Genomic DNA, 14296 nt, shown 5'->3' with positions numbered 1-14296 from the left:
TTTTTTTTTTTTTTTTTCCTCCCGTGTTGGAGGAAACCCCTGACCGGAAGCGGCCTCTTCCCCATCCCCAATTGTAATTTTCCACCATGGCACGCTTCAACAGATTTCCATCCCCCCGAAGATTACCCCTTCGATCGGGCCACAACCTTCGAATCACTTTAGAATTTAATAATTCAATCGAAAAAAAGAAAAAAAAATTCGAGATCGAAAAAATCTATTTAACACGTGTTTCACGTTTCTTTCGTTCGAAAATGTAACTAGATGTCTCTGCAATCGTGGTGCAATCCCGAGTTAGGGATTTTCGATTTCTAGGAATTTTCTCTTCGTGTTTCGGATTTCAAAGGCTAAAATAAAAATACTCGAGGAAAATCCATTTTTTTCGAGTATAGAGCAAGTAAAAAGGGGATATTTCATTAAATTAACACCTATTAAAATATAACAATTTCCTATACCATTATATCACAAAATTTAAAACTTCATTCAGTTCAACGTTCACTTCTTCTTTATGCAAAACCATCGTCTTTTGTACCACGATTTCAAAGTGATGATATATAAAAAGAATTTCCCCCTCGATTCGTAAGATTCAAAGTGATTCGAAATTTCACGGAATCATTGGCTCATTCACCATTATCAATCATGAATCGCACTGAAGTCATCGCTCACTCGCCACGCTATTGATCATCGCAAGAGAATTCTGAACGGTCCACGGTCTGTAACGGGGGGTGAGGGAGGGGTTTACAATGAGGGTATCGACGGCTGGAAAGGGTGAAAAGGAAACACGTCGAGAGGGGAGCACGCTTGTGAATCGTAAGCCCGCGCGTGTTTTATTTTGTGAAGCAGGGGCTGATGAGAAGCTTGACTGCGCTTTTAACCCTTTAACCGTGCCATTCACTCGGGTCTTCTTTTCGTTCCAAATCACCAATTGGACGGAGGAGAGTCCCCTCCTCCTCCTCCTCCCCTCCACCTCCTTCTCGACGAGACAGTCGACTTGATGATCCACCATTGTGTGTGGACGTTAATTTCGATGGGGTTAAATAGATTTATTTGTTTCTCCATTTAATTGTGGATTTAATCACAGTTTAATGAATTATTTTTTTTTTTTAAGATAGTTTCTTAATTCTTTTGATCCTTTCGATTTTATCAGTAAGATTAATGATTAATGAATGAATTTTATTAATCAATATTACGGAAAGAGTATTCTTTAATAATTATATTTGTGTGAATAATTGAATTTTCTATAAATTGTAAAAGGAAAGAAAGAAAGACACAGAATAGAAATAATAAAAAACTCTTTATAGAAGTTAATGTACTTAAAAATCAATGCTAGCCGATTATATATCTCGACAGAATTAGATAAAAATAAAATCTACTTGTCAATCCATTAATATTGTTACTACCATTGTCAAAACACTGTCCAAGAGACCCTTAAAAATGCTCATCATCTGCTCCAACATTCCTAATTAACACTCGTCATTCATCGTCGACACGTATTTTCGCCTGAAATATCAATTATTATACAATTTACAAATTTCTTCCAAATATCAAAACTGTATCGCGTTTCCACCTCGAAATCCAACGAGCAAGAGTTCTCCTCGGGTCATAAATAATTTAACCACTCATCGAAATAGAAGGATTGAAGGAAAAATCTTTTTATTTCCCGCGCTCTCCCTCCATTTTTTATTCCTCCCCCTCTCCTCCCATACGACGAACGACCGATTACGAGCGCGGCTACGATTGGTTGGCATCCGTTAAAGGGTTAAATGTGCATGAGTGTGGTGTGTGGAGCAGGTTGCGGAGCGACCGAGTTTCGCTGCACGGATGGACGATGCATCGGTTACGAGTTGCAGTGCAACGGGGTGGAGGAGTGCTCAGACGGCTCTGACGAGAGGGACTGCGGTAATTATGCCATTCACACCATTCTACACACCTGTTACTGTTGCATACACACACACACATATATATATATATACCCTCACAATTGCACACGCACACACACCGACACCGCACACTCTGATGGATTTTGAAACACCGTGTCTGTCTCCTCCTCTTTTCTTATTTCAACTCGGCAGAACGTTGCAAATTCTGAGAGTAATTTGCGTGTTCTTTTTTTTTTCTCGTTAATAATAATGATAATAATAATTGTTTCACATTGTTTAGACAATAATCGATAAGATTATTATTGGTTTGGAACGACGAGTTGGATAGAAAGTTTCGTTTCGATTAATATATCGGAGGTTAGAAAACGTTGGATTGGATTGTGTAGGAGAGGTCTTGGTGCGTGGTGAGAATGAGGTTTTAATATTATCCCGTACTGGAGACTGGAAAGAAGAGGAAGAAATTGAGAAAATATTTAACCTTAAATTCGATTATTAAATTCCTGTCGGGAGTTTTAGAGTATAATATTTCGTCGGCCTTGAAAATAGAGTCTTTGCGCCCGTGCACACACATACACACACACATATACACACATCTACCTGTTGCTGCGAATATTTAAAATTGAAATCATTGCGCTAATTTCGTGGCCAAATTCAATTATATTATGCGTCTATAATAATTCGTTTGAATTTTTAACGAAATCAATTGGAGAAATTGCGAAGGGAAATTTTCTTGAACTTTTCAGTTACAATGAAACGGATCTGTAACGATCCGCCATCTTGTTCCAGTTTCTTTCTTCCTCTTCTTTCCCTCGTTGATGTCTCCCCCTATCGAGGGATTTCTAGGATTTTCCCCGCCTCGATATCATCCTCTCTTTCCCCCTTTAACCTCCTCTCTCTTTCTCTCTTTTCGAAAAAGAGAAAGAAAAAATTGGTTGAAAAATCGTATATGTATATGTGATCGTCGTGATCGTCGTCGCAGAAAAATCGTTGTGGAGGAACGTGTACAACGATAGAAGTTTGTTTCTGAAGTTTTTGGAGTCGAGAAAACGGAATAACAACAACAACAACAACAATAACAACAGTTTTAAGCGGCGGAACTCGAAGAGGAATCGAGAGAAAAATTTGAAGAGAAACGTCAGCCATGATCCATTCGCGAGAAAGTATCTCAAGATCCATCATCCAGTGAATATTTTAAAATTCGAGAAAAATAATTGGGACGATTCAAAAATATCGGACAAGAATTTTCAAAATTATTTGAAGGAAGTTAAGAATATCGTTGATGATGATGATAATGATGATGATTACTTGAAACCTGGGAAAAATTTTCAACGTTCGTTGAAGGAAGTGAGAAACGTGACCGATCGAGATGTTGTTGTCGGCAAGAAGAGGAAGAGCAGGAACAAGAACAGGAAGAAGCATCTGGGCAAGGAGGAGAGGAGGTTTAAAAGCGATAAGAGAAACGAGACATCTTCGCTAGGTGCGTCGAGGAGAAGGGTGCGTGCAAAGAAGAAGTCGAAGAAAAGCGAGAAAACGGCAGAGGAGGAGGATAAATCGAGACGAGTATTTCCAGTTTTTGGCCACGCGATCGTCCCCCCCCAAAAACTCGACAATATCGGTTCAACCACTTCAAACTCGATGGAGAACGAGATATTTTACGATAAATTGCAATTATCTAAAGAAGGAAACGAAGAGAGCAGTACTTGGATAAATAATGAGGCGAATACAATGAAAAGTGAGACGTTTCACAATGAATTACAAGCTACAAGTTTGAAAGGTGACGAGAGCAGTACTTGGAGAACTACAAACGGTGCCACAGTCTCAAAATTTGAGGAAGATATCTCGGTTACGACGGAGATAAAGCGTTCCACGATGAGAGAAGATGAAAAGTTGAAAGATGAAGTCGAGGCGAAAACCACGGAATCGGAAATGAAAGAAGATGTATCGTCCTTTACGAGCGATGAATTCGTTACGTCTACGGAAGGAAGTGAAAAATTATTATTGTCGACCAAAAGTGAAGATTTGAAAGAAGATATCGGCACAAGTACAGAGACAGTTACGAAATGGATCTCAAGGCGACGAGAGAGCTTCGACGTCGACTCTTCGGATGTTTCAAACACGAATTGGTCCTCCGAGGAAGATTTGGACAAACGTTTGGAGGCCATCGCGGATGAAGAAAAGAATTCTTCCGTTTCGCTCAGAATCAATTCTTCCGAGGAAAACATTGCCCAGGAAAAAGTTAAAACACTTCTATTAGACGAGATTGTATCGTTGGAAAATTCTTCCAGAACCACGGAAAACTCGAACTTGTTTGACATATTTGTTGACGATTCCAGTAAGAACTCTATAGAATCGGATATTGTTGGTTCGAAGGCGAAGAAACGTTTCACTAAATATTTTCACGAATACAGCGTGACGCCGTCCATTTTAAGGATTTCTACGAGTGCAGAAAATGGAAAGGAGTCGATCGATTTCACCGATTTGTATTCTCAAAAATCCAACGCGACTCAATCGGTTTCAACGATTTCTACGATACCGAGCGAGGATTACGATTTATCGGCGAAAGTAGAGACAGAATTGTTCGAGAAGGGTCGAAACAATTCCAAAGTTCGCATAAATCTGTTGAGCGACTCGAGACTGTCCACCGATCTCTCCATTCCTACGAGGGAAAATTTCGAAGACAAAGTGTACGATTGCACATCGAAGTGCGTGAATTACTGGAAGAGGTTGTACGAGATGAAGGAAAAGAATTATCAAGAATTGATCGAGAAAATTCTGAAAAACGACTCTGGGAGGATCGACTCTGGATTGATCGATTTCGAGGAAAGTTCCACGGTTTCCAGTCCCGATTTCGACAATTCCCCCGATTCCTCTCGAGACGTTTCAAAATTCGCGCTGGTGTTCGGTCATAACTTCGCGAGACCTCTTTATCAAAATCGTTCGTTACCGACCGAGCCATCGAATTTGATAGAGATTATCAGCGAGGAGAAAACTCGAGAAGAAAACTCGAGCAAGGAGGGGAAAAGAGGTAACGGTGATCGGACCAACTTTAACAATCATCCCATTTTGAACTCGACATTATCGACGGAGCACACTTTCAAAGAATTTCAATCGAGAGAAACGGTGGACCAACGAAGGGAGCAGCAAGCTCAACATAATAAAACGTATTCCACGAATTTGCCAGTGGTTAACAGCTTTCCCACGAGCAGAACAAAGTGCAAAAATAGCAAAAACGAGGAAGACGAATTTGGAGAGAATTGCGAGGAAGATAGCACGATAGAATGGGCAACGGATTACAATTCCATCGAAGAGACGATTACCAAAGGATATGACGATGTGACCAGCATGGATTGGTGGGACACCACCGAAATATTCAAGTGTGATCAGGATCAGTTTCTTTGCGAGGATGGAACGTGCATCGAGAAAGACAAGGTCTGTGACGGTGTGATGGACTGTGAGGGCAGCACTGACGAGTTCAATTGTGATAACAATGGGAACGATGGAAATGGGAATGGAAATGGGAACGAGTCGAACGAGTCTGACGAAGGCCCGACTTGCATGTCATGGGAGTTCCTCTGCAACGGGACCTGTATCGGCAATCTCTCTCTCCTCTGCAATAACAAGATAGATTGTGACGATGGATTTGACGAAGCTGAATGTGAGACGGAAGGTAGAAACAGGTTAACTCTTCGACATATCCTCTCTTCCATTCTACTACTGCAACTTCTTTAACTTCTCTCTTCGTGGGAAATCTTCGAAACATTTGCTCTTCGATGAGAAATATTGGATGTCGAGAGAAAAAAAAAAAAAAAAAAAGATTATGGGATTCTATCGAAAGTGCTGTAAAATGTGGTGGCTTCTTCAAAATGGTAGAATATGAATATGTTATTAGGAAGAAGATATATGTTTGTATATGTGTCAGTACTTAATTTGTGACGGTTAATGTCTCGCGGTACAAAGGCCTTGAAGAGTAGAACGTGTTAATAGTTTTCTTTCTTCACCCGCGTTGGATTCTTCTTTTGCATTCGATTCGTATTTCGTAGGATTATGTCAATTGCAGTTGAGAAACTTGAACGAGCTTAACTTAATTTTTTTTTTTTTTTTTTTTTTGTTGGATCGTGTCAAGATCAATAACGAATGCAAAGGGAGTTGTATCTAGATCTAACAATCCGTTTTTTATCCGTTTAAAGAATTATAAGTAAGGTAATTCGTTGATCCGTTTATTTATCCTCGAGGTTGAACGATCGAGACTGGGGATTGAATTCTGTTTGGAAATCAAACAACGTCGTTCCCGTTTCTTTTGATTGATCGTTCGAGATTCTCAGTTAAAGCCTCGATTAAGGCAGACACGAGAAACTAGTTACACGTCCATCAAACTCACACACTGTACAAAGAACTTTTATATAATACCTAATCGCCTTCGAGGGGGAGGCTTGGTTCGGATTGCTTTAAGTGTTAGTCAGCTTCGAAGGAATCCTTTTGTACATAAAATGATACCCAGTAATCGAGGAGTCGTGATGCTCTGCCAGGTTGTGAATATTGTATCGTGGCTCGTGTAATTCATCCTCTGTCATTGGAGAAAGAAACGATCGATGAAAAATGACTCGAGGAATTATTTTTTTTCCATTTTAAAGAAGAATAATGAATTTTAGATTTTTATGCAACTAAAGCTCGAGATATATGTCAAATTATAAAAGAAACAAACAAAAAATTGTAAATTCTTTTTCCATTTTTTTTATCTTGGTCCTCGTGCAAAAGCATAGTCTCCAATTCTCAGAAAAGTAAGAAATATAAATATAAATTCGCAAGCAGATGATAAACGTTACATAAAAATTTTCTCATATTTTTTTTTGTCGAAATCAACTACTGAAGACAATTTAACTTAAAACAATTCCACGTACAAATTAAAACTTTTACTTTCATATCAAACCAAGTGACGCCCTCTCGAGTCACTTCTCTAGTCTTAGTATTACTTAGTAATCAAGAGATCGTGCGAATAAAATTAAATTAATCATCGAATTCAAGAAATGCACGTATGCAGCGATATTCCGTTAAAAAAAAAAAGAAATGTTCGAAAAAGGACACGTACAATACCAAAAGCAATAGTACAATAGTTATTGAAAACTCGGATGAACTAACAATAGGATGAACACGAAGTGAAGTCATGATCCAGTATCGCAGTCTGGCAGTCCCCCCCTATATAATAAAAATATATACTATTTTCATCAGTGTAACAAATGCTTTCAATGTATATATATATATACCGATATGCCCCCACGCTTTAAATGTGTTCTCTCCACACGTGCGCCTCGTCCACGTGTTGGATCCTCTCGCGTGCTTTGTGTACATACGTGTTATTTACATTCGAACATATATATATATATGTATGTACAAATACATGTGCGAAGCACATGTGTAAACCCATAATCACACCACCTCGGCTCGAGCTTCGACATTATCGGTGCGAGCCGAAAAACAAAGAAGAGAAAAAAGGAGCTCGAGACGGCGGTCGTTGACCATGAATACCAGGCTGTGTCTGTTTTTGCCGGTGGCGCCCCTGTAGATTTGGCCCCGTGCCCTTCTATGGACTTCACCTGCAGCGACGGCTCTTGCATATTGAAGAGCTCCGTTTGCGACGGATTCGACGACTGCCCACGGGCAGAAGACGAGCTTCACTGCGGTATATTAAACACTTACGTATCGTGTGAGGCCATTACAACGCCGGGGAAAATTTAATTGAAACGTTATTTCCATTAATTTATCGTTCGAAATAACGATAATGATAATTTGGAAATAATTATAGGTTATCAACTATAATGTATAGAATAAATGTTTAATTTTAAACAAGTGATTAACTTAAAGTAACTTTATTTTTAATCTTTTAATCTTCGTCGAGAGCGAAGTAAAAATGGTAAAAATGGTAAAAATGGTAAAAATGGTAAAAATGGTAAAAATGGTAAAAATGAAGTAAATTTGGATTATTTTATTATTATTATTATTATTATTATTATATTTTTGTACGAATTAGAATGAAGTAAGAGAAAGTTCGAGACGCGTTGGAATTGAAAATATTGTCTGGTGTTCTGATGGCCTCTGCTTCTGCTTGCAAAGTAATTTGAACTTACAGTGGGTCATCAACTTGGATGAAGAAAGCTTTAACATTTTTAAGATCGAAGGAAGGATAACAGTGATAGAGGAAAATATTTGAATTAAAACTTTGGAAGCAAAATAATTTGATGTTTTTTTTTTTTCTTTTATTATGGAGTATTTTTTACGGTTTCTTCTTGTTTTTTCTTTTTTACGAAAGAAAAGGATGTTGAAGCTTTATTCACCATATTGGTGCCTACATTTGTACATTGATAGCTTCAAAGTTTTAACCCTTGCCTCTCCTGATTCTCATTAATTGTATACATAGATTCACGAGTCTTATAGAAAGTTATAGAAATTTCCTTAATTCCAGTTCGAAACGCTAGAATCTACGGTGAGGAATTCTCTACGAATTCCTCGCGTATTGTTCAACAAGCAAATATAGCTTTCTGTATCGTTGTTCGTCGAACGCTTTCGTTGTTCGTGGACGAGCTTCGAGCTTTTCGTGATGTCATAACAGAATCGAAACCCTACAACTGATACCCCTCTTGATTAATCAACTATTATCCCTTATCGAGGAGGACAAGGTGTCTCTCGACGTCGAAGAAGGAAATTAAAAAAAAAAAAAAAAACTAATTTTTCTTACATTTATAAAATATATCGATGTGATAAATTTTAATCATTTTTTTAGAAAATTAGAGAAAGTGAAAAAAATCCTTATCCAACGTAATTATTATACTCGTCTTGTAAAATCTATTCCCAAATTAAAATTCGAATTCTGTTTGAAAAACTATCTTCCTAGCTCGAGACAAATTTAACTTAAAATGATTTCAAACACAAATTAAAAACTTTTACATTTTATTATTTTACGTATCAATTTGCGTGATTCTTACACAATAAAGAGGAATTTATTCATGAACCAATATTCTAATGGAATCAAAAAGAATAAATAAATATTGCCGTCGTTCGAGTTACAGCATCGATCAAATATTTCCCAAGAATTACACAAAGGTGTAGAAAAATTTCAATTTTATTTCGGAAAAAGATCGATTCTTCTTCGATGAACGATCATCCCTGCCCTCCCGAGCAAAAAGAAATTCCCTTCCCTTTATACAAAACAACATTTTCATTGTCGACATAACGACTTGTGTATATATAAATGTGTATTCTCTGCTCTTGTGTATTCCTGCTGCGACACAAACGACCCCCCAATAAACAGAACGGGAATGCACACCTACCCAGTTCAAATGTATCACCGGGAACAAGTGCATCGAGGGTATCTACAGGTGCGACGGCCAACCGGATTGTCCGGATCAGAGCGACGAAGATTGCGCTAACGAAACCATTACACACGCCACTCCACCTATCAGTACGCTCAGTTTTCACCCTCTTCATTTATTTTTTTTCTTTTTTTTTTTTTTTTTTTTTTTTTTTCTTTTATCCACAAATCTGCTCGATCAATGGTTCCGTAAAAAATTGAATCGATATTGCTATTGTGTATATCGTCGAAAGAATAATCGAATGGAAGAAGTTAATAGAATGAAAAAAGAAAAAGAAAAAATAAAATAGTGAACGAAATCAATGCAATTTGGTCATTAACATTGATCTTGAGAGTTTTGTGACTTTTTTTTATCCATAAATTTGCTCGATCAATGGTTTCGTAAAAATATTAATATTAAACTATATTATAGTGGAAAGAATAATCGAATGGAACAAAACAAGATATTATATAAAATTCGAACGAAATCAATGCAATTTGAGCATTAACATTGATCTTGCGAGTTTTGTTATGCGATGTGATACGTTCGACGATGTTGGAAGAAACATGTTCCGCCTGTTTTTCAATGATTATTATTTATTCAAAGAAAAATGAATAAAGGAATTTCAAGGAAATTTGATTAAGAAAAAATTGTTTGAGAAAAAATGAAACAAATAATAAGATTATAAATCGCGAAAAATTTTACATCTCTTCTCAAACAAAGGAGAAACATTTTTCGTATCGCGAAATTTTATATATTTCGAGAAAATGGCGGGAAACATTCGGATAGTTTGTTCCAACAACAAATGAGCCTTACGATACATTTCGCTTGCTGTATGCCATCCACCATTCGATTACACTCGACCCCTCTTCCTCCCACTCCATCCCTGCCCTACTGCACGTTTCAAAGAAACGTGTTTACGAATACACTATGGGAGGGAGGGTCCCCTCTCCCTCCCTCCTCCTCTCCACGTAGGGTAGTAGAAACCCCTGGCTGGGTAGACGCGTTTTTCTCGTTTGCTTAGCACTTGACAACGGGGATGACGATGCTGGCTTACTCACCGCTAATTAATTCATTAGCTTGATATATAAGCAAAACTTGGCTAAGAAGCCTCCTTCGTTTCCGGCTTTAGTTTTTCCAACTTACTGAAACCTCCTTTTTTTTTTCTTTTTTTTTTTTTTTTTTCAAAAATCAATATCCCTCGTTGCGAGAGTCTAACAATGGTTTCTCAAGTGTCGGTGGTTGGGAGAAGCCAAACGGATCAAGAATTTCTTATATTCCTTTTAAATTTTCAGTTGACGAATCAATTAAGTGATTTGTTGAAGTTTAATTGATTAATTTGTCGATCGAAAATTTGAATCGAAGGTGAAGAGATTTTTGAACTGATTGACTTTTTTCGTATCATATTGGATTGAAAATGGCACGCTGAAAATGGCCATTGCAAAAGTAGATTCCTACTTATCCGACCTCGTTTTAATCGGACAAATAATTGCTGTGAAAACAAATTTTTCTCGTATTGGTTTTTATTTATATTATTAACATTATAATATCGATAAGATTGAGTATATGAAAGATTATTTGACACTTTGAATGCAGAAACACTTTTAGATTCTCTCTATAGATAGAAAAAAAAAAAATTGAATTTATCAATTTATATTAACTAATTTTTTAATTCCGATTTAGACGAAGCGAAATGGATATAGAGAAAGGAAATCGATCTATATCCATCCCTCTTCGTCCAACGAAGAACTTAAATTAGTCGGAAACGAACTCGGACGAATTATTGCATACCAACTTTTATATATTCGTGCCCCACGAATACTTCATCCGCTCGATACCTAATTTAACTCTTTTCAAATCTCGTGATACTGTAACGAAAAAGACGAGAAATATATCTGGATAAAAAGTGATCTCCCTCACATCGATAAATTCAAACGTCAACTCAAGACAGAGATAGGTTAAAAATGAGGGCCACGAGGGCCAACGAATTCATTGATCCCTGTTTACGTTACACGTTTAACGTCTTCACCTTTTTAAATTCCTTTCTTTACGCGTGCAAAAGAAGCTTGTGGAGAGTTGACCTTGACTGACTGGCCAGTTAGATTCAATTCTGAATTAATTCCACGAACAGCATCGTTGTCCTCGTTCTCTCTCTCTCTCTCTTTCTTTCTTTCTTTCTTTCTCTTTCCTTTCCACATTGGTAGAAAAGCTTGTGTCTAGTAGCTGGCAATGTGCTTGTCTGTGTATGTACGTTCAGGCCAGCCGTGGCCGGGCGGTGCAACCGAGAGCCCGAGGGAATGCGATCCGAGCAAGGAAATGCGTTGCGACGATGGACAATGCATTCTGCTTCGACGCAAATGCGACAATATCTTCGACTGCCTCGACGGCAGTGACGAGCGTGGTTGTGGTAAGCCAGCCCCCTTTGTGCTTCCGTTTCAGGTCACTCGAGCAATTCTTGCCGTTTCCCAAATATATATCTTATTTTTTTCATCGAATGAGAAAAAAATTAAACCATCGAGATCGAAGAGATAAGTTGGCGATAAGAGAAAATGAAAAATTAAAATAATTGAAAATAATTGGAATTTTTATTATTTTAATATGATCAATTGATTTTCAAATTTGAGAAGATGCAAGATATCGAGTGACGAATTTGTCCTATTTACCGTCCTTTTTTCCCCTCCCCTCTCCACTTTGGTGCCTTGAACCGTCGTCGTGAAAACAATCCTCTCGCGATTGAGCGACGACTGGGAGGTAATACGATCCTGGTGGTCACATTAAGAGGCACCCAAGTTATACCTTATTTGTCGAAGCTTCTTTAACGCTTGTTGTTGAGCTGTTGTGACTTGTGTCAAGGTGTCTGCTCACCTGCCGAATGGAAATGTGCCAGTGGTGAATGCATAGCGGAAATCGAGAGATGCGACAATGTTATCCACTGTGCTGACGGATCTGACGAATCTGGATGCGGTAATTATGTCCTGACAATCGATGAAAAGTGTTCCTGTGGCCCACTTGGTCTTGTTCCTTTGCGTGTGACTTTTTTTAAAAAAAAGAGAAAGAAAATATATATATGTATATCTGTCGTTTCAAAATCGAATAGTTTTAATTTGATTGACACCAGTTTTGAACTAGGATCTGATAAGTAGATATTATTTAAAGACTTACTAACAGATGAGGCACATTTCATGGCATCTCTAACTCCATCCATCCCCTGACTCCTTTGTTATTCATCTGTATGCAAAACGATTTTGATCATTGACTAACAATTCGCATTTCCTTGCTGGAAAATATATAATTGGTATTATTATAAAAATCAATCTCCCTCTATTTTTTGAATCAAATAGGATTTTTTTTTTTTTATAAATGTTTGTACGTGGAGAATGTGACTGTTTAGTCCGTTATGATGTAAATGCATGTTTTTGCATGGGAACAAGTTATTCTTATATATGCATGGCATCATGAATATTGCGTCATGGATACTCTTTATATTTTCATTTCCTGAAACGTATACTAGTCATTTTTTAACCCATTCGTTGTTTAAATCTCGATTTTTAGTGTATTATTTCTTCTATAAAAGTCAGTGATGTAATTGTTTCATTTCTGAAATGGACTATTACACCTTGTATTGAATTATATTTTGGGTTTAAAATGGAAAATTTTTATTCCATTATATTTTCAAAGTAACATTGAAACGATATTATTCAATAATAGAATTGTCCCCTAAATTCCAAGTTTCATAACTAAAAAAAAATTCCAAATTATATAATAATAAATTAATCATTATAAAACATGTACCCTGTACAATGAAAGGGTTAAGTGTGTATACATTTCAGGATATCTATTGGAGATATCAAATAGATGTGAGTATTTTCATTTCTATTTTTGAATTAATGGACCAACGTGCACGCAAAGAAGCCTAAGGCCAAGAGTGGTAACGGAGTCTCATATGTCTCTTTTAATAATTTCAACGATTCTTTTCTTTGTGAATAAATACGTTAGAATATATATTAATCACAAAAGTTATCGACATATGATAATTAAAAGTGGACATGGACTCTGTCGGTAAGGTTATTTTTCTTCGTCCGTATACGCGCCATTGCACGAAATGCTCTAATGAAAAACCACCTGGCTATTTTTGGGGATCGTGTTTGTAGTAAGTGAATGCCCAGCTGGAATGTTTCGATGCAACGACGGATTGTGCCTGGACAATAAGAGACGTTGCGATGGTCGACCACAATGTTCGGACGGCTCGGACGAAATCAACTGCCGTACGATCGCCACTTTTCTCAATTTATTTGCTTGCCTCTTTTTTATCTATCGATCTAAACTGATTCGCATTGCAGGCTATGCTATATCGATAGATTCGAATGAGATCGGTCCTCTAGTGATCAACGGTCGATATAGGAACACTATATGGGAATCCTCCCGGGGAAAATTGATATATCAGTGGTTCTCATTCTTGATGTCGCAAATTTTTAACCAAATTAGTGAGAAATTCTTTTTAATCGTGTTATTTTTGCACGATTTTGGATAAAAGAAAATTATTATTAACGGAGATTATTATTATTTATCCTCACAAAATAAAATTTGTTTTGTTTGACTTGGATTTAATTTTATTTTATAATAAAAATTTATGATTAATTTAAGATTACTGAGACAATAGGTTGAGAACTGCTGTCATAAACCACCTGCGCCCTATTTTTCATAATGTAAGGAGCATAATTTACGCGAAAGGGTTCACTCTTTTTTTGCAACAACACATCTCCATTTTTTGCGAATTTATATTTAGACAATGAAATACTTCAAAGAATAAATTTCTAAATTTAAAAAGAAAAAACTCGTCTCACAGAGGATTGCGATTAAACAATCATGTTTAGTGTCCATCGATCGCGGTATAGCAGCCTGTAATACAAATCAACCAACTTTGAACTGGTTCTCTATTTTTATTCTCGTTTTCCTTGTCTGTCAATTTCCAATCTTTTCGCGTTAAACTCATGAAATCGCATCATAAATTATTCCATTGGGTTTCGATATTTTTGGGATTGTATCGTATAAAAGAACCGATTTTCATGAAGGAAA

General features: G+C 37.1%; 1 protein-coding gene across 1 annotated transcript in view; it reads left to right on the top strand.

The window, feature by feature from the left end:
• The window catches only part of LOC102672430 (basement membrane-specific heparan sulfate proteoglycan core protein-like), a 162749-nt gene that overhangs the window by 122992 nt on the left and 25461 nt on the right, over nucleotides 1-14296 (top strand). The window contains exons 14-19 of the mRNA XM_031508247.1: nucleotides 1789-1896; nucleotides 2857-5544; nucleotides 9181-9330; nucleotides 11478-11627; nucleotides 12074-12184; nucleotides 13372-13485. Coding sequence (XP_031364107.1) covers nucleotides 1789-1896; nucleotides 2857-5544; nucleotides 9181-9330; nucleotides 11478-11627; nucleotides 12074-12184; nucleotides 13372-13485 — 3321 coding nt within the window. The remainder of the gene's footprint in view (nucleotides 1-1788; nucleotides 1897-2856; nucleotides 5545-9180; nucleotides 9331-11477; nucleotides 11628-12073; nucleotides 12185-13371; nucleotides 13486-14296) is intronic.

This window comes from Apis dorsata, unplaced genomic scaffold (assembly GCF_000469605.1).
Source record: "Apis dorsata unplaced genomic scaffold, Apis dorsata 1.3 scaffold_5, whole genome shotgun sequence".
Classification (NCBI taxonomy): domain Eukaryota; kingdom Metazoa; phylum Arthropoda; class Insecta; order Hymenoptera; family Apidae; genus Apis; species Apis dorsata.
This window is presented reverse-complemented; position numbering and strand designations above follow the sequence as displayed.